General features: G+C 42.9%; 1 protein-coding gene across 2 annotated transcripts in view; it reads left to right on the plus strand.

The window, feature by feature from the left end:
* Positions 1-82: 82 nt before the first annotated feature.
* The window catches only part of LOC135513765 (protein prenyltransferase alpha subunit repeat-containing protein 1-like), a 29914-nt gene continuing 7878 nt past the window's right edge, over positions 83-22118 (plus strand). The window contains exons 1-5 of one of the 2 annotated variants that reach the window (XM_064936679.1): positions 83-180; positions 4572-4741; positions 6999-7065; positions 14138-14242; positions 20208-20448. In XM_064936679.1, coding sequence (XP_064792751.1) covers positions 95-180; positions 4572-4741; positions 6999-7065; positions 14138-14242; positions 20208-20448 — 669 coding nt within the window. In that variant the 5' untranslated portion in view covers positions 83-94. The remainder of the gene's footprint in view (positions 181-4571; positions 4742-6998; positions 7066-14137; positions 14243-20207; positions 20449-22118) is intronic. The other variant, XM_064936680.1, reaches the window with a different exon arrangement.

The following is a 22118-nucleotide window of genomic DNA, read 5'->3' on the forward strand; positions in this document are numbered from 1 at the left end:
TTTTATACATGCGCACTTTGCCTAGCCAAGTGTGTTCATTTTTAATGACCCGGATGAATTTGAGATAATCCGTTGACGTCATCAGTGTACAAAAATGGCAGAGACGGAGAATGAGGTGGAGGTATTGGTTCAGAGAGTTGTAAAAGATATCAATAACGCCTTCAAGAGAAACCCCAATATGTACGTATATCCACTTTATCGAAGATAAGCTAGCTACACTGTAACATCAAATGAATCATTGCGTGGTGTGTTAACAAGCTATATCATTACATTAGCAAGCTAGCTAGCTAACGTTAGTCATCACAGATTGTTGGTCAGCAACCGTTAACTAGCTAGCAGGATAAAAGGCTAGCCAGGGCAGTATAGGCTTGCAAAAATAGCAAGGTAGATAGCGAGTGTCTTTGCTTACATTGAGCCACAAATCGCTGAGGAAATATATTTGACTTTGCTGCTGAATTTGTTTGCCATTTACCTAGTTAGCTATCTACAGTAGCTATTCGTTAGCCAAATAATGTTAGCTAGGCGATTGGCCATAGCTATCTAGCTTGATTAGCAGAAACGGATAACACAGCCTTGTTGTTGTTCCTATTTCTGGAATGGTATGCACAAATCATGTGATCAGAAAGTGCTTTTCACCACATACAAGTAACTTAACCAGTCAGCCAAATATTGTTGGAAGAGTCACACCTTCCTCGGCTTGCGACTCTAACATGCCATGTCATAGCAGGGTAGCTTTGTCAGTGTTTCCTCAGTTCTGTTGGGAACATATTTCCAGAATCAAAATCACTTGGAGCTGATGTCGTGGTGTTTTTAGTCTTATGTCCAACAATGTTTTTTTATTTTTTTTTATTTTTAAATAGTAACATGTATTTTTTATTTTCTTTGCGCAGAAAACTTGGCGGACAATAAAATCACCTGCTGGCCACCAGTTGGGGAACCCAGATGTAGAGTGTAGAATGCAGAATAGAACTGGAATGTAACTAGCTTCTGTGTAGAAGCGTCCTTGAGTGAGTGTTCTAAATTAGAACTGGCCTACATTCTCATTTAAGAACAGGGTGTGGATGCTTTTACTTTAATGCTGAACATCCCAGACCTTTTCTTTCGTTTGTGTTTGTTTTGACAGTCCGCTCAGAGCTCATTATAAACAAGCCTATACACATATTTAAAAGAAAGAGAGAGAATGCTGTATGCCGCACAACGAAATGGGGGAAAATAACTTTTCATTTGATACAGTTCAATTAGTTTATCCAGACCCTGGCTGTGACGCTTTTCAATTCAAGGTGCTTTATTTGAATGGGAAACATATGTTAACATTGCCAAAGCAAGTAAAATCGATACACAATCAAATTGAACAGTTACAATAGAATAAAGACATTTCAGATGTCATATTATATCTATATACAGTGTTGTAGCGATGTGCAAATAATTAAAGTACATAAATAAATCTGGTTTGTATTTACAATAAGTTCCAAAGTGGCACAGCGGTCTAAGGCACTGCATCTCCGTGCTAGAGGCGTCACTCAGACCCGTGTTCGGGTAGGTCGTCATTGTAATATAAATAAACAATGGTGTTTGTTCTTCATTGGTTGCCCTTTTGTGGCAACGGATCACAAATATTGCTGCTGTGATGGCACACTGTGGTATTTCACCAAATAAATATGGGAGTTTTATCAACATTGGGTTTGTTTTTCAAATTCTTTGTAGGTCAGTAATCTGAGGGAAATGTGTCTCTAATATGCTCATGCATTTGGCAGGAGGTTAGGAAGTGCAGCTCAGTTTCCACTATATTTTGTGGGCAGTGTGCACCTAGTTTGTCTTCTCTTGAGAGCCAGGTCTGCCACTCTCCAAGAGTGTCTCAGGGAGAGTTGGGATATGCAAAAAAAAACACATTTCCAATCATCACATGTTTATTGATACACACTGATACATGAAATAGAACAAATGTCAAGTACCATAGCACCCACAAAATAATTATTATTACTATTATCAAAAGTAGAACGATGTCAGACTATGCCTGAACTTTTCTTATTGATAACCTACATTTCTACTTTATATGATAAGAGACAAAAAAACAACATCTAAGCTTGATTTGTAGTGTTAGTGTGTATAATGTTGCATAGGCTTCTCCAACCCTCTGGTGTTATTGGAAGTGACCTGGGCTGTGCTCAGCTGCACTGAGTGCAGTGCTTTGAGACTGTCTGTGTTTGATACCATTCACCTGACTCATGTTGATGCATAGCTAGACTACGCACACACACCCTCAAAAGTTAAAATTCCACCCTTGTTCTGTGTCCTTCTCTGCCTGTGCCAGAGCTGGGCTGTGTTCAGCATAACAACATTGTGGAACATTCAGATATAGTTGTGGAGAACATTCCTCTCTAGCATATAGAATTAGAAATCACTTCAGTTCTACTTGTGACATTTTGCGTACTATACATTACAGGTCGACCGATTATGATTTTTCAATACCGATTATTGGAGGACAAAAAAAGCCGATACCAATTAATCAGCCAATTACAAAAATTATATATATATAATATATATATAATTTTTTTTGTAATAATGACAATTACAACAATACTGAATGAGCACTTATTTTAACTTAATATAATACATCAATAAAATCAATTTAGCCTCATAAATAATGAAACATGTTCAATTTGGTTTAAATAATGCAGAAACAAAGTGTTTGGAGAAGAAAGTGAAAGTGCAATATGTGCCATGTAAGAAAGCTAACGTTTAAGTTCCTTGCTCAGAACATGAGTCTTCACTATTCCCAGATAAGAAGTTTTAGGTTGTTGTTATTATAGGAATTATAGGACTATTTCTCTCTATACCATTTGTATTTCATATACCTTTGGATGTTCTTATAGGTACTTTAGTATTGCCAGTGTAACAGTAAAGCTTCCGTATCTCTCTTCACTCGAACCAGGAACACAACGACAACAGCCACCCTCGAAGCAGCGTTACCCATGCAGAGCAAGGGGAACAACTACTCCAAGTCTCAGAGCGAGTGGGGTTTGAAACGCTATTAGCGCGCACCCTGGTAACTAGCTAGCCATTTCACATCACATCGCTACACCAGCCTCATCTCGGGAGTTGATAGGCTTGAAGTCATAAACAGCAGCTCTGCTGGCAAAATGCACGAAAGTGCTGTTTGAATGAATGCATATGTGCCTGCTGGTGCCTACCATCGCTCAGTCAGACTGCTCTATCAAATCATAGCCTTAATTATAACATAACCCACAGAAATACGAGCCTTTGGTCATTAATATGGTCGAATCCGGAAACTATCTCGAAAACAAAACGTTTATTTCAGTGAAATACGGAACTGTTCCGTATTTTATCTAACGGGTGGCATCAATAAATCGAAATATTCCTGTTACATTGCACGACCTTCAATGTTATGTCATAATTACGTAAAATTCTGGCAAATTGGTTCGCAATGAGCCAGGCGGCCCAAACTGTTGCATATACCCTGACTCTGCGTGCAATGAACACTAGAGAAGTGACACAATTTCACCTGGTTAATATTGCCTGCTAATCTGGATTTCTTTTAGCTAAATATGCAGGTTTAAAAATATATACTTCTGTGTATTGATTTTAAGAAAGGCATTGGTGTTTATGGTTAGGTACACGTTGGAGCAACGACAGTCCTTTTTCGCGAATGAGCACTGCATCGATTATATGCAACGCAGGACACGCTAGATAAACTAGTAATATCATCAACCATGTGTAGTTATAACTAGTGATTCTGATTAAGTTTAATGCTAGCTAGCAACTTACCTTGGCTTCTTACTGCATTCGAGTAACAGGCGGGCTCCTCGTGAGGCAGGTGGTTAGTGTTGGACTAGTTAACCCTAAGGTTGCAAGATTGAATCCCCGAGCTGACAAGGTAAAAATCTGTCGTTCTGCCCCTGAACAAGGCAGTTAACCCACCGTTCCTTGGCCGTCATTGAAAATAAGAATGTGTTCTTAACTGACTTGCCTAGTTAAATAAAGGTGTAAAAAAAATTGCCGTCCAAAATGACCGATTTCCGATTGTTTTGAAAACTTGAAATCGGCCGTAATTGATCGGCCATTCCGATTAATCGGTCGACCTCTAGTATACATGACCCTAATGCAAAAGGGACTCTGTGTGTGCGTGCTGCAGTTTTGCTGTGTGCTCACGGCGTAGACTCTCTGGAGATGCATGTGTGCGAACGAGGTTGCTCTCGACAAGGCTTCTCTCCCGTCCAGACCAGTGTTAGTTGTGCATATAAAAGCTCTTTCAACGAGAGACCCATTTGGGCAAAATACAACCCTACACCAGACGGTCAATAAAGCCCTCATTAGTGTGTGTTGTTATTACTGTGCGTCTGTCTAACTTAATGTTGCAGTCGTAAAACGATGCCTGAGCAGAGTCCCCTCACATCCAGTTTTTCAGGGGAAACGGAAGTTACGGTGAAATACTGTATCCCTGAAAACTTTTGTTGTCTGCCTATCCCAACGAGAGTGGAGTGTTGTGCCCTTGTAGTGTTAGAACAATTAGCATGCGGGTTTTCACTCACCTTTCTCCCTCCCTCCCTCAGTGATGAGATAGGTCTGATCCCGTGTCCAGAGGTCAGGTATAACCGCAGCCCCATCGTGCTGGTAGAGAACAAGCTGGGGGTGGAGAGCTGGTGTGTCAAATACCTGCTACCCTACGTCCACAACAAGCTACTGCTCTACAGGCAACGCAAACAGTGGCTGGACAGGGAAGGTAAGAACTTTATTGTCCAGTTTCCTGTCCTCAGAAATGGCTTTTTTATTTTAGTCCAACACCCCGAGATACACACACATTTCCCCCGAGGGGTGGGAAGCACAGGTCAGGCATGGTGCAGCTCTACCCTCTGGGACAGTTTTTCAGTGATTATTTTTATTTATTTTTTCCATTTTTTCTCCCCAATTTTGTGGTATCTAATTGGTAGTTAGTCTTGTCTCATCGCTGCAACACCCGTACGGACTCGGGAGAGGCGAAAGTCGAGAGCCGTGCGTCCTCCAAAATACGACCCTGCTTCTTCTTGACACAATGCATGCTTAACCCGGAAGGCAGCCACACCAATGTGTCGGAGGAAACACCGTACACCTAGTGACCGTGTCAGCGTGCATGCACCCGGCTTGCCACAGGAGTCACTGGAGCGTGATGGGACAAGGACATCCCGGCCGGACAAACCCTAACCAGGACGACGCTGGGACAATTGTGCGCCGCCCCATGGGTCTCCCGGTCACGGCCGGCTGTGACTCGAACCAGGATCTCTAGTGGCACAGCTAGCACTGCGATGCAGTGCCTTAGACCACTGCACCTCTCGGGAGACCCTCTGGAACAGTTTGAGGTTAAGTTCCTTGCTCAAGGGCTCAACGGTTGGTGATGGCATCAACACGTTTTCATAGCTGCTGCTTTTAGGACAGGGGAAGTAACCTTTTGTACAGCTGCTGGCTTGGAGACTCCTCAACTGTAGATTGCAAGGCTTACTGTACTCTGAAGTCCTGAGCTGTGTTTGAATACCCATACTAACATACTGTATACCACATACTTAATGAATATATACTACATACTATTTGTTCAATTTAGTATACTGTAAACAAACGGTATCCTTTCAGTTGAGAGTACTAGCGCTTTGCCGGTCTACCGGAAGTTGATGCTGTTGCTTTGCAACCTCTTGCTAGCTTGTTAGCGTAACAAATTACTAGCTAGACATTTTACGACTTCGGGTGTGTTCTTAAATTCAATCTGGAGTGCCAGAGTGCACTCTGGGCGTTCGTCAATTCAGAGTGTTGTCAGATTGTCCGTTAGTAAATTCATAGTGTTTCGCTTTGGGAGCGTCCAGGGTGCAAACTGGATGCTCTAGCCGAGGAGTAGGGTTGATTCCAACGTTTTGACCTCACAACGGCACCCAAGCTAACTGGCTAACTTACTAGCTACTTCCAGACAAATTAGAGAACACCCCACTCTGACCATTTTATCTGCCCTAGCAGAGCTGGTTAGGCTGTTTTCATGTTATCCATAACGTGGTGACTGTAACTGCTGCTGGCAACAATTTAATTACACTTTTTGCCGACGTTTACTGACACCGGCCGTATTCAACGGGTGTTGTGCCTTCGTAAATTCATCAGTTATTCTGTGCTCTGGTACACTTTATTTAACTAGGCAAGTCAGACAGCCAGAGCGAATTTACAAAAGCACCCGAATGTCCATTGAGAACGCCCAACGACTATACCACTTAGCTAAGAATAACAGAAATAATCAAGTAAATAAATGTTGGGTAGTTAGCCTATAGTTAATATATTGGCAAGTTCGATGTATTAGTAGCCAAATAACGTGAGGTAGCTAGCTAACATACTGGTACATACTGCTCTAATGCTCTGTGGTTCGTAAAGATAGCTTTGCTAACAAATTGTCAGCCAACAGAAAGTGTAAGGTAACTTATTTGAAAAGTAATTACTTTATTACATTGCTCAACGTTTTCTTAATATTTGTCATAATTAGTTAAAGCAATGAATTTGTAGGGGCTCTCGTTGGACTTCGGCTGCATATTTAACACAATTTTCTTCAAATCTGAAAATGATGTGAATCCACAGCCATTTTCCGAAGAATTGCATTATGTGTCCTAAAAGCATGAAAATAGTGTCCTCTGCTTGTTTTCTTCGTATTTTGGCGAATGTAGTACGACATCCGGGAACATTTGGCCTACCAACACTATAACCTATAAGCAATACTATATACTCAATTTACCCCACAAATAGTACGGTTAGTATGAGTATTCAAACACATTTCTGGCCTAAAACATGTTGGTTTCTAGAGGAAGGATGAACTCAGTCTACTTCGTATAAATGAGCTTTTTGGGGATGTGGCAAAATCCTTTCGTTACCATTTTGGACAGACAATATATTGTACCTAACAAAATGGGCATTATAAATTACTTTACTTTTACTGAAAATAATCAGTTGATATACTGCCCTGTCTCTCCCTCTTCAAGCTCTGGTAGACATCACCTGCACTCTGCTGCTGCTCAACCCAGACTTCACCACTGCTTGGAATGTCAGGTAAGAACTCCGGCTCACACCATTCTGATCTGTATACGTTGTGACCACATTGAAGGCACAATAATAAGCACTCTAAATAGACCCCACTCAATCCTCACTCCCCATTGGCCAGGGGTGGGCAACATATTGTCCGCGGGAGGTTTGATATTATTATTTTTTGTGTGTGGATGTGATTTATTATTTGGGGCTAAAAAACACTCCAGGCCACTCTTCAACATGTAAAACTAGATATTAAGTATGTCAAAATTATAATGAACATATACGTTTTGAAATAACTGCCAAGACGATGCCTTAGGGTCAGTACGCCCTTCCCCCTCTGAGGGGACAAAATGTCTCTCTGTTACAGTATCCAGACTCGAGGTCGACCGATTCATCGGAATGGAAAGTTTTCATAACAATCGGAAATCGGTATTTTTGGACACCGACTTGGACAATTTTTTATATTTTTTTACACCTTTAACTAGACAAGTCCGTTAAGAACACATTCTTATTTTCAATGAGGGCCTAGGAACAGTGGGTTAACTGCCTTGTTCAGGGGCAGAACGACTGAGTTTTACCTTGTCAGCTCGGGGATTCAATCTCGCAACCTTACAGTTAACTCGACCAACGCTCTAACCACCTGATTACATTGCACTCCACGAGGAGACTGCCTGTTATGCGAATGCAGTAGTAGCCAAGGTAAATTTCTAGCTAGCATTAAACTTGTCTTATAAAAAACAATCAATCAATCATAATCACTAGTTAACTACACATGGTTGAGGATATTACTAGTTTCTCTAGCGTGTCCTGCGTTGCATATAATCGATGCGGTGCGTATTCGCGAAAAGGGACTGTCGTTGCTCCAATGTGTACCTAACCATAAACACCAATGCCTTTCTTAAAATCAATACACAGAAGTATATATTTTTAAACCTGCATATTTAGTTAATATTGCCTGCTAACCTGGCTCATTGCGAACTCTGTGAAGACTATTTCTTCCTAACAAAGACAGCCAACTTCGCCAGGGATGATGAGGGATGATTTAACAAAAGCGCATTTGCGAAAAAAGCACAATCGTTGCACGACTGTACCTAACCATAAACATCAATGCCTTTCTTAAAATCAATACACAGAAGTATATATTTTTAAACCTGTATATTTTGCTGACACTGCTTCGAGGGTGGCTGTTGTTGATGTGTTCCTGGTTCGAGCCCAGGTAGGGGCGAGGAGAGGGACGGAAGCTATACTGTTACACTGGCAATACTAAAGTCCCTATAAGAACATCCAATAGTCAAAGGTGTATGAGATACAAATCGTATAGAGAGAAATTGTCCTATAATTCCTATAATAACAACAACCTAAAACTTCTTACCTAGGAATATTGGAGACTCCTGTTGAAAGGAACCACCAGCTTTGACATGTTTTCGTGTTCTGAGCAAGGAACTTAAACGTTAGCTTTCTTCCATGGCACATATTGCACTTTTACTTTCTTCTCCAACACTTTGTTTTTGCATTATTTAAACCAAATTGAACAAGTTTCATTTTATTTGAGGCTAAATTGATTTTATTGATGTATAATATTAAGTTAAAATAAGTGTTCATTCAGTATTGTTGTAATTGTCATTATTACAAATACTTTTTTTATAGATTGGCCGATTAATCGGCATCTGCTTTTTTTTTGGTCCTACAATAATCGGTATCGGCGTTGAAAAATCAGTCGGTTGACCTCTAATCCAGATGACTATTGTGACAGAATAATACTATAGTATCTGTGTCTGAAACTTGTCCTCTGAGGATCACTGATGCTGTCTATATGGATGTATGATCTCTGTGGTAACTTGTCCTCTGAGGATAACTGATGCTGTCTATATGGATGTATGATCTCTGTGGTAACTTGTCCTCAGTATAACTCTGATGCTGTCTATATGGATGTATGATCTCTGTGGTAACTTGTCCTCTGAGGATAACTGATGCTGTCTATATGGATGTATGATCTCTGTGGTAACTTGTCCTCTGAGGATAACTGATGCTGTCTATATGGATGTATGATCTCTGTGGTAACTTGTCCTCTGAGGATAACTGATGCTCTCTATATGGATGTATGATCTCTGTGGTAACTTGTCCTCTGAGGATAACTGATGCTGTCTATATGGATGTATGATCTCTGTGGTAACTGGTCCTCTGAGGATAACTGATGCTGTCTATATGGATGTATGATCTCTGTGGTAACTGGTCCTCTGAGGATAACTGATGCTGCCTATATGGATGTATGATCTCTGTGGTAACTTGTCCTCAGAGGATAACTGATGCTGCCTATATGGATGTATGATCTCTGTGGTAACTTGTCTTCAGGATAACTCTGATGCTGTCTATATGGATGTATGATCTCTGTGGTAACTTGTCCTCTGAGGATAACTGATGCTGCCTATATGGATGTATGATCTCTGTGGTAACTTGTCCTCAGAGGATAACTGATGCTGCCTATATGGATGTATGATCTCTGTGGTAACTTGTCTTCAGGATAACTCTGATGCTGTCTATATGGATGTATGATCTCTGTGGTAACTTGTCCTCAGAGGATAACTGATGCTGTCTATATGGATGTATGATCTCTGTGGTAACTGGTCCTCTGAGGATAACTGATGCTCTCTATATGGATGTATGATCTCTGTGGTAACTTGTATCTGGACAGGGTGAACTCTGAGTTACTCCATGTAAATGATATATTTGATTATCCTCTCAGGATTTTATTTTCTTATTTCACATTGTTCTCATACCCCACACAAGCCTTTAAATGCTGGAGCTCCCATCATAAATGCTGGAGCTATAGTCTGTTAGTTCGGGCCTGATTCAGAGTTAAGATAAATGTGTTTAACTCAGAGTTTAATTTGGACTTTTTACCCCCTTTTTCTCACTAATTTCATGGTATCCAATTGTTAGTAGTTAGTCTTGTCTCATCGCTACAACTCCCGTACGGGCTCGGGAGAGATGAAGGTCGAGAGCCATGCGTCCTCCGATACACAACCCAACCAAGCCGCACTGCTTCTTAACACAGCGCGCATCCAACCAGGGAGCCAGCCGCACCAATGTGTCGGAGGAAACACCGTGCACCTGGCAACCTTGGATAGCGCACACTGCGCTCGGCCTGCCACAGGAGTCGCTAGTGCGTGATGAGACAAGGATATCCCTATCGGCCAAGCCCTCCCTAACCCAGACAACATTAGGCCAATTGTGCGTCGCCCCATGGACCTCCCGGTCGCGACAGAGCCTGGGCTCGAACCCAGAGTCTCTGGTGGCACAGCTAGCACTGCTATGCAGTGCCTTAGACCACTGAGTCTCTGGTGGCACAGCTAGCACTGCTATGCAGTGCCTTAGACCACTGAGTCTCTGGTGGCACAGCTAGCACTGCGATGCAGTGCCTTAGACCACTGCGCCACCCGGGAGGCCCGCAAATCCGAGTTTTGCTTGAATCTACTCAACTCAGAATATCATGTAAATCATTTACCTTTCTAAAGTCTTACTACTGTCCATTGTGTGTACAGTCAGGAACTTTTTTTATTTCACCATTATTTAACCCGGTCGGCCAGTTGAACAAGTTCTCAATTACAACTGCGACCTGGCCAAGATAAATGCAAAGCAGTGCGACACAAAAAACAACACAGAGTTACACATGGGATAAACAAACATACAGTCAATAACACAATAGAAAAGTATATTTACAGTGTGTGCAAATGTGGTAAGATAAGGGAGGTAAGGCAATAAATAGGCCATAGTGGCGAAATAATTGCAATTTAGCAATTCAACACTGGAGTGACAGATGTAGTGATAGAAGATGAATGTGCAAGTAGAGATACTGGGGGGCAAAGGAGCAAAAACATGTTTTACAGTATGGGGATGAGGTAGTTGGATGGTCTATTTACAGATGGGCTATGTACAGGTGCAGTCATCTGTGAGCTGCTCTGACAGCTGATGCTTAAAGTTAGAGAGGGAGATATGAGTCTCCAGCTTCAGTGGTTTTTGTAATTAGTTCCAGTCATTGGCAGCAGAGGAACTGGAAGGAAAGGCATCCAAAGGAGGAATTGGCCGGTGAAATATACCTGCTGGATCGCGTGCTATGGGTGGGTGCTGCTATGGTGACCAGTAAGTTGAGATAAGGCAGGGCTTTACCTAGCAAAGACTTATAGATGACCATGAGCCAGTGGGTTTGGTGACTAATATGAAGCGAGGGCCAGCCAACAAGAGCATATAGGTCGCAGTGGTGGGTAGTATATGGGGCATTGGTCACAAAACCGATGGCACTGTGATAGACTACATCCAATTTGCTGAGTAGAGTGTTGGAGGCTATTTTGTAAATTACATTGCCGAAATCAAGGATCGGTAGGATAGTCAGTTTTACGAGGGTATTTTTGGCAGCATGAGTTGTTGTGAAATTGGAAGCCAATTCTATAATTAATTTTGGATTGGAGATGATTAATGTGAGTCTGGAAGGAGAGTTTACAGTCTAACCAAACACCTCTAACACACATCTAACCAAACATGTATTTGTAGTTGTCCACAGAACCGTCCAGGGCGGGCGAGCAGGCCCATCATCTTCAGAGTCTAGTCGGGCCTCTCTCTTCCCTGCTGTAGGTCTCTGGTTGCCTATACTCTTGCTAGCTGCTCCGAGACCTGGCTGGGTGGTGCCAGAATAACAACTTACTTCAACGTAACCAAGACTAAGGAGATGATTGTGGAAAAGGAGCACCGAGCACGTCCCCATTCTCATCGAAGGGGCTGTAGTGGAGCAGTTTGAGAGCTTCAAATTCCTTGGTGTCCACACCAACAAACTAGATTGGTCCAAACACACCAAGACAGTCGTGAAGAGGGCACAACAAAGCCTATTCCCCCTCGGGAAACTCAAAAGATTTGGCAACATCGAGAGCATCCTGACCGGTTGCATCACTTCCTGGTATGGCAACTGCTCGGCCTCCGACAGCAAGGCACCACAGAGGGTAGTGCATACGGCCCAGTACATCACTGGGGCCAAGCTGCCTGCCATCCAGGACCTCTACACCAGGCGGTGTCAGAGGAAGGCCCTGAAAATTGTCAAAGACCCCAGCCACCCCAGTCATAGACTGTTCTCTCTACTACCGCATGGCAAGCGGTACCGGAGTGCCAAGTATAGGACAAAAAGGCTTCTCAACAGTTTTTACCCCCAAACCATAAGAGTCCTTGAACAGGTAACCAAATGGTTACCCGGTCTATTTGCATTGTGTGTGTCCCCAACCCCTCTTTTACACTGCTGCTACTCTCTGTTTATCTTATATGCATAGTCACTTTAACTATACATTAATGTACATACTATCTAAATTGGCCCGACCAACCAGTGCTCCCGCACATTGGCTAACCGGGCTATCTGCATTGTGTCCCACCACCCGCCAACCCCTCTTTTACGCTACTGCTACTCTCTCTTCATCATACATACATAGTCACTTTAACGATACCTACATGTACATACTACCTCAATCAGCCAGACTAACAGGTGTCTGTATATTGCCGCATCATTGGTTAGAGCCTGTAAGTAAGCATTTCACTGTATGGTCCTGTTGTATTTGGCATTTCACTATAAGGTCCTGTTGTATTCGGCATTTCACTGTAAGGTCCTGTTGTATTCGGCATTTCACTGTAAGGTCCTGTTGTATTCGGCATTTCACTATAAGGTCGTGTTGTATTCGGCATTTCACTGTAAGGTCGTGTTGTATTCGGCATTTCACTGTAAGGTCCTGTTGTATTCGGCATTTCACTATAAGGTCCTGTTGTATTCGGCATTTCACTGTAAGGTCCTGTTGTATTCGGCATTTCACTGTAAGGTCCTGTTGTATTTGGCGCACGTGACAAATAAACTTGGATTTGATTCATATATTTTGTCACAGTAGACATTCTTTAACCAGACTAGCCTGGCCTCAATGTTTGACTTGGTAGTTGATTCTTGTTTCAGGCAGTTGTCGTTATATGCTAGTACTTAAGTTCATAAATGCAGTTGATTTTATATCAAGGGGATGCAAGATGTGAGGCAGCTGTTTTAAAATCCAGCTGTTTGCACACTGAACTTACACCTCATACCTGCAACTTGTGCTTCCAGTTTTGGCCAGGAGATGGAGCTAAATGTCATATTTTAACCACATGCAGTGGTTAGTGGCTCAACATAACGGCAGTCTTATTCAACCCTCTTCCTAGAGAGCTGCAGGGTTTTGTTAAAACTCGGCACTAACACACCTAATTCAGCTAATCACTAGTCACCGAGGTGATTTAGTGTTGGGTTGTAATACTAGGGTTGAAGACCATTCCAGGGAGGTATTTTAAGGGTGTGTGACTCTGTGGACCAGTTTCCCAGACACAGATTAAGCTTAGTCCTGGAATAGGCTCAAAGGAGATTATTAACTGACCCGGACTAGGTTTAATCTGTGTCTCCTAACCTGTTGTTCTGTTGATGACATTTCCTTTTAACACATTGACCTGACTCCCAACACTCTCCACTGCCCTGTAGCTGAGCTGATTGGTGTTAAGACGCGTGTTCCCCTGAGTTCAGAGTGACCCAACATCGTTGAGACACAGGTCCTCCCTTCAAAGACAACGCCCGGGTGAAATCATTCTGTCATACCAAATGCCGTATCCAACTGTCAAGGTCGCAACCTAATCTGTGCCTGTTGTATTTTAAACCAAGACCTTGTCCAGAGAATGTAACCACAGTCAGCAACCCTGCCATGGTCTATGTAGTCATAAAAAGAAATATATAAAAAAATAACGAGACAAATTTTCTGTTTTCGACCTCCTAACCATCTTTGGGGGCGTGTGTGTGTGTGATTGATCTATTCTTTTGGGAATTTCTTTTATGCAGTGTTTCTTAAAACAAACAGAAGTACTCTGGATGTCATAAGGTGAATTCACCAATTTGTAAGTCGCTCTGGATAAGAGCGTCTGCCAAATGACTTAAATGTAAATGTTAAATGTACGCAAATAGCACACACAAAACTACAGTGCGGTAACATAAGATTCACATCAGGAGCATTTAGATGTAATGTCATTTAAATAGTTCCTCTGTCTGCTCTGGCAGGAAGGAACTGCTACAATGTGGAGCCCTGAGTCCAGAGAGAGACCTGTACCTGGGAAAACTGGCCCTCACCAAGTTCCCCAAGAGCCCTGAGACATGGATACACAGGTAGGACGGGTGGGGGGTGGAGTTTCCACGTTACCATCCTTTTTGGTAACTTTTAGCTAGTTAGCTGTACCGGCACCAAATCACCAGGATTTTTCGCTCATAAGTTGTTTCTCATCTTCTTAAATGAAGCAATTTTGTTTTCAGCGTATGGGGAGCAATATGTTTGGAACATTGAATTGCAGTATCAAATCGTAATACATATATAGAATCGCAATGCACAAGTATCGTGATATGGTATCGTGAGGTCCCTGGTAATTCCCAGCCCTAGTAACTGTGGCGATTTTACGATCTCGTCGCCAGTGGACCAAAATTGTGTATATATACAAAAGTATTTGGACACCCCTTCAAATGAGTGGATTTGGCCTGTTGCTGACACGCGTGTAAAATCAAGCACACAGCCATGCAATCTCCATAGACGAACATTGGCAGTTGAATGACCTTACTGAAGAGCTCAGTAACATTCAATGTGGCACCGTCATAATCGGTTTGTCAAATTTGTGCCCTGCTCGAGATGCCCCGGTCTACTGTAAGTTCTGGTATTGTGAAGTAGAAACGTCTTGGAGCAACAACGGCTCAGCCACCAAGTGGTAGGCCACAGAACTGGACCGCCGAGTGCTGAAGCGTGTACAGCGTTAAAATAATGTCCTCGGTTGCAACCCTCACTACCGATTTCCAAACTACCTCTGGAAGCAACGTCAGCACAATAACTGTTCGTTTGGGAGATTCATGAAATGAATTTCCAAGGCCAAGCAGCTCCATACAAGCCTAAGATCACCATGCGCAATGCTAAGTGTCGGCTGGAGTGATGTGAAGCTTGCCACCGTTGGACTCTGGAGCAGTGGAAACGCGGTCTCTGGAGTGATGAATCACGCGTCACCATCTGGCAGTCTGATGGACGAATCTGAGTTTGGCAGATGCCAGGAGAAAAGCTACCTGCCCGAATGCATAGTAACAATTGTAAAGTTTAGTGGATGAGAAATAATGGTTTGGGGCTGTTTTTCATGGTTCGGGCCCCTTATTTCCAGTGACGGGAAATGTTAACACTACACCATAAAATGACATTCTAGATGATTCTGTGCTTCCAACTTTGTGGCAACAGTTTGGGGAGGCCCTTTCCTGTTCCAGCATTATGCCCCCGTATGTATGTATGTATGTAATGTAATGTAATGTAATGTTATGTATGTATGTATGTCCACATACTTTTGGGCATGTAGTGTACTTCAGTGCCTCTAAAGTGATGGTATTTAAAGTTTCCACTGTAAATACACACATATACACACACTGACTCTTGCACTGGACTCACACATGCTTCACACACACACACACACTTTTATATTGACTCCACATAGACACACTATATTGTGTGTGTGTGTGTGTGTATATATATATATATATATATATATATATGACACACAATTCACACAGATACACTTTCACACGCAGCTGCTACTGTTCTGTTAATTATTTATCCTGATTAGCTCGTCATATTTTTCCCCTACCTAAATGTACATATTACAACTACCTCGTGCCTGTTTTTATTTTGTCCAAATTTTTTCTTTTAACTCTGCATTGTTGGAAAGAGCTCGTAAGCAACAGATAGGGGGGATGGAGTGATGGGTGATGGAGAGAAAAAGGGGCGGAGAAGGACAGAGAAACAGAAAGAGGGCGATGAGTAAGATATTTATTTTGAGACTGAATGGAGCAGGTCAGCCTAATTCCCACAGTTTACCAGAGAGAGAGAGAGAGAGGTAGAGCTATATTACCCCCAAACATCTGTGCCATGCAAGGTCATGGCGTGGCTGTTGTGTGGGAATTGTTACATCCTGTCATTGTGTGCTGCCTGACGGTGAGGAGGTTCCAGATGGGGGTTCGACTTCCTAGCTCAGTGGTCTTCCATGTCAGGTCTGTAGTGGGGGTCGCCCCCAAATAATTTGAATTACCATAATTACCAAAAATAATAATTACCATAATTTTAGGGCCACAGATTATTGTATGTGACAATATATATATTTAAAGATAATTAGAAAATACAACTTATCAAGTCAATGTATTTATTTGGTTTATTTTAATTTTAATAAGAGAAGAAAATCTATTGAATTTAAGGTTATTTGCTGATGTAAAAATTTAAATGTAAAATTTTTAAGGATGTCATTAGATTTGCAGTGGGATTGCGGGGTTGTTTTTGCCCAAAAAATGGGGTCCTCGTAATTTTGAGGGAAAATAAGAAGTTTGACTACCACTGATCAAGCAGTAGCATGTGAAGAGGGATTATTATGTCATAGTAATGGAGGACGAACACATACTGTACCAGTCAAGTTTGGACATCTACTCATTCCAAGGCTTTTTCATTTTTACTATTTTCCACATCGGAGAATAATAGTGAGTCCATCAAAACTGAAGTACCATATATATGGAATCATGTAGGAACCAAAAAAAGTCTTAAGCAAATCAAAATATATTTTATATTTGAGATTCTTCAAATAGCCACCCTTTGCCTGGATGACAGCTTTGCACACTCTTGGCATTCTCTCAACCAGCTTCGTGAGGTAGTTACCTGGAATGCATTTCAATTAACAGGTGTGCCTTGTTAAAAGTTCATTTGTGGAATTTTTTCATTCTCAATGTGTTTGAGCCAATCAGTTGTGTTGTGACAAGGTAGGGATGGTATACAGAAGATTGGCATATTTGGTAAAAGACTGTTGTGTCTTTGGCTATGCCGGATTAAGTGATATGACATGCTATTCTATAAAATAATTTCTCTGTAATTAATATTACCTGATTAAGCTATTCAGGTAAATGTATTTAACTAGAAAGTCGGGGCACCACGAAAGAATGTTTAGAGCTGTTACCTTCCGAATAAACTCTTAAAGACCTAGTCATCTTTTACATCAGTAGCAGTCAATATTTAATTGTCAATTTATTCAGTCTCATTTTGAAAGTTGTAAATTCTTGGTTATCTTCATGAACCATGGCTAACAAGTTGAATCAGCAATACAAAATGTGGTTTAATTATTTATTTATTAAATACCTAAATAATCACACAGAATTACATCTACACAGAATGGATCATAATTTGTAATCGATATATGTCATAAAGGAAAACGTCCCTAGCGGACGGAACAGATATGACGACTGGTTACACAAAGAAAAGGCGGCAGGGTTTTGAATGAAAGAGCGGGAAGACTGAGGATCAAAAGTATTTTGCCTCTCTATCGGGCGGTAGGCAGCTATGCTATCGTAAATATTTACATTACATTTACATTTAAGTCATTTAGCAGACGCTCTTATCCAGAGCGACTTATAAATACAGTATCTTATGCATTCTAAATAACCAGCCATTTGAAAAAGGAAAATGCAATAAATATTTACTCTGAGCTGAGCTTCGGTAGATTGGGTTGTCCAGCATGGATTTCTTGTCCTCTGAAGAATGTCTAATGGTGAACTGGAGGGTGGTAGAATGGATCCTCTGTCCGTCCTCTCCTAGCCCACGTGTACAGCGGCCAACTCAACGGCTAGGAGGTATCACTTCTGGAGTGAGTAAGAGTTCAAAGTTCATACCAAGTTGCCATACTTTTAAGCTCGTGCTATATTCTGGCTGGTATAGTCGAAATTCATCCTTTCGGCATGTCGATCATCACCTTCGCATTGAACACGATGCTAATTTCGTTAGGTTATTATCTGAGCCCTTTTAACATAGGACCGTCATCCTCGGAACAGGAAGTTGAACAGGAAGTTGAATTTTCGTCAACGGATTTATATAGTTCTGCCCCTGAACAGGCAGTTAACCCACTGTTCCTAGGCCGTCATTGAAAATAAGAATTTGTTCTTAACTGACTTGCCTAGTAAAATAAAGGTAAAAAAAAAAAAAAAAATAGTAGTGAAAGAAGGGCGTGTTTCATAGTTTACAACCCATGTCTTTTCACTTGGGCGTTGCCTCTGAGTGAGCAGAGTTTCTCTATGACAAACCATTCTCTCATTTAAGAAGCTAAAATTACATTTAATCTTTTTACAAATAGTTTCATATTTAAACATTTAGATTGCACAACCATTCCATGTGAATCTGATAACTAGAATGTGTAGATTTTCCAAGATACAGTTTAGTTAGGACGACAATCATCAGTAATCATGTCTCAGACGCCAACTGATCGGACATCGTATTCATTAAGTACCAACTTATATTTTCAACTGGTTGGATTCCTGAAATATGGTCCCGTTTCTCACCTTTTGATGTTTCCAGAATCTCTATGTTAGCAAAGGGCTTTTCAAGAGTCAACTCTATAGAGTAGAGAGCGAGAAACTGGGTGGGGGGGGGGTATTTATGTGGGTCAAAAACCTCCCCCAACAGGCCAAAGTCATGACAAGACCAAGTCCATATTATGGCAAGAACAGCTCAATAAGCAAAGGGAAATGATAGTCCATCATTACTTTTAAGACATGGTCAGTCAATTCAGAAAATTTCTTCAGCAATTCTTCAAGTGCAGTCGCAAAAACCATTAAAGCGTTATGATGAAATGGGCTCTCATGAGGACCACTACAGGAAAGGAAGACCCAGAGTTACCCTGGCTGCAGAGGATATGTTCATTACAGTTACCAGCCTCAGAAATCAGCAATTACCTGCACCACAGATTGCACCTCAGAGTTCCATTATCAGACACATCTCAACATCAACTGTTCAGAAGAGACTGCGTGAATCAGGCATTTGGGGTCGAATTACTGCAAAGAAACCACTACTAAAGGACACCAATAAGAAGAGGAGACTTGTTTGGGCCAAGAAACTTGAGCAATGAACATTAGACCAGTGGAACGTTGAGATTTTTGATTCCAACCTCTGGTGGCTCCCACATGAAGTTTGGAGGAGGTGGTGTGGGGGTGCTTTGCAGGTGACACTCGAGGCACTCTTAACCAGCAAGGCTACCACAGCATTCTGCAGCGATACACCATCCCATCTGGTTTGGCTTAGTGGGACTATCATTTGTTTTTCAACAGGACAATGACCCAAAACACACCTCCAGGCTGTGTAAGGGCTATTTGACTATGAAGGAGAGTGATGGAGTGTTGCATCAGATGACCTGGTCTCCACAATCAACTGACTTCAACCCAATTGATATGGTTTGGGATGAGTTGGACCACAGAGTGAAGGAAAAGCAGCTAACAAGTGCTCAGCATATGTGGTAACTCCTTCAAGACAGTTGGAAAAGCATTCCAGGTGAAGCTGGTTGAGAGAATGCCAAGAGTGTGCAGAGATCTCAAGGCAAAGGGTGGCTACTTTGAAAAATCAAATGTTGATTTAACACTTTTTGTTTTGGTTACTACATGGTTCCATATGTGTTATTTCATAGTTTGGATATCTTCACTATTATTCTACAATGTAGAAAATAGTAAAAATAGAGAACCTTGAATGAGTAGGTGTCCAAACATTTGACTGGTACTGTGTGTGTGTGTGTGTGTGTGTGTGTGTGTGTGTGTGTGTGTGTACACATGCACACACAGTGCTTTCAGAAAGTATTCAAACCTCTTGACCTTTTCCACATTTTGTTACGTTTAAAGCCTTTTTCCTAAAATTGATTAAAAAAATAAAACAAATCTCATCAATCTACAATACCCCATAATGACAAAGCAAAAACCAACAGCCTATCACCAAACAATTGACGGGTCGACTAATTGGGGTCAGCCCTAATTCCAAACGACACCTCATCTTACCAGCAAAGGGTTTAGCAGTGTGAGAAGACTGCGATTGCCCCATGTATACAGAGAAATGCTATGGGAGTTGATATTTCACTGAAGTAGCCATCGTGTGATCGTGTTATCCATGTTGTGTTTGTGTCCTGGCTCTGTTGTTTAACCAGATGCTTAGGTTGTGGTTGGTTCTGTGTATAGGGCTGTTGTTTTGGGAGCCCGCCGAGGGTGATTGAAGTGTGTGTGTGTGTGTGCCTGTGTGACTCCAACATGTCCCCTGTGTTTTCAGACGCTGGATACTACAGCAGGTGTTACGGGAGTGCTCTTCCCCCGGGCCGGACAGGAAGGAGCAGGGGGACGGTGATCGGCATGACGCAGCAGAGAAGACACGTCTGAGTGAGCACCTCCACAGGGTCCTACACGAAGAGATGAAGGTGTGTGCCGACGCCGCCGGCCGTTACCCTAGCAACTACAATGCCTGGTCGCACCGTATCTGGGTTCTGCAGAACATGGCCCCGGGCAACCTCAAGGTAGGAGTAGGACGAGATGGGCTCTACATATGTTTCTCTCTCCCTTGTTTCTTTCTCTATCTTCATCTCTCTCTCAGCCTCTTAGGCTATATTTATGTCAATTGTACACGGTCTCTGTTAAAACAACTGCTCTTTCAATGTAACCTCTCAGGGTTCTAGCAAGGCAGGCAACTAGCAGGTCTTATACTGCCAGGAAGGTATGGAATCCTGACCGACCTGCCGCTCTGTGTGTCAGTCAGTAGGGTCTATAGTGTATCACCAACAAGGACAGTGTGTCTCCAGCCTCTCTGCCTCACGTCTCATCTCTCTCTGGCCTGTCGCTGTGTGACCATGACGATAGGACCTTTCTGGTCCATTGAACTGATCTGGGAACAGCCAACCCCTCTGGACTGAGCCCTAGGGATTTAAAGGTGTATGGAGAGTGTTTTGTTGTGCCTCAGTGAACACATGGCTTGTTTTTGAGCCGCAGTGGCATTCCCAGGATATGGAGTGATGCAATGGTAGGGCCAGGGATATGGAGCAATGGTAGGGATATGGAGCGATGGTAGGGCCAGGGATATGGAGCGATGGTAGGGATATGGAGCGATGGTAGGGCCAGGGATATGGAGCGATGGTAGGGATATGGAGCAATGGTAGGGCCAGGGATATGGAGCGATGGTAGGGATATGGAGCGATGGTAGGGCCAGGGATATGGAGCGATGGTAGGGATATGGAGCGATGGTAGGGCCAGGGATATGGAGCGATGGTAGGGATATGGAGCGATGGTAGGGCCAGGGATATGGAGCGATGGTAGGGATATGGAGCGATGGTAGGGCCAGGGATATGGAGCGATGGTAGGGCCAGGGATATGGAGCGATGGTAGGGATATGGAGCGATGGTAGGGCCAGGGATATGGAGCGATGGTAGGGATATGGAGCGATGGTAGGGCCAGGGATATGGAGCGATGGTAGGGATATGGAGCGATGGTAGGGCCAGGGATATGGAGCGATGGTAGGGATATGGAGCGATGGTAGGGCCAGGGATATGGAGCGATGGTAGGGATATGGAGCGATGGTAGGGCCAGGGATATGGAGCGATGGTAGGGCCAGGGATATGGAGCGATGGTAGGGATATGGAGCGATGGTAGGGCCAGGGATATGGAGCAATGGTAGGGCCAGGGATATGGAGCGATGGTAGGGATATGGAGCGATGGTAGGGCCAGGGATATGGAGCAATGGTAGGGTCAGGGATATAGAGCAATGGTAGGGATATGGAGCGATGGTAGGGATATGGAGCGATGGTAGGGCCAGGGATATGGAGCGATGGTAGGGCCAGGGATATGGAGCGATGGTAGGGCCAGAGATATGGAGCGACGGTAGGGCCAGGGATATGGAGTGATGCAATGGTAGGGCCAGGGATATGGAGTGATGCAATGGTAGGGCCAGGGATATGGAGCAATGGTAGGGCCAGGGATATGGAGCAATGGTAGGGCCAGGGATATGGAGCAATGGTAGGGCCAGGGATATGGAGCAATGGTAGGGCCAGGGATATGGAGCGATGGTAGGGCCAGGGATATGGAGCGATGGTAGGGATATGGAGCGATGGTAGGGCCAGGGATATGGAGCGATGGTAGGGATATGGAGCGATGGTAGGGCCAGGGATATGGAGCGATGGTAGGGCCAGGGATATGG

Source organism: Oncorhynchus masou, chromosome 25, assembly GCF_036934945.1.
Source record: "Oncorhynchus masou masou isolate Uvic2021 chromosome 25, UVic_Omas_1.1, whole genome shotgun sequence".
Lineage (NCBI taxonomy): Eukaryota > Metazoa > Chordata > Actinopteri > Salmoniformes > Salmonidae > Oncorhynchus > Oncorhynchus masou.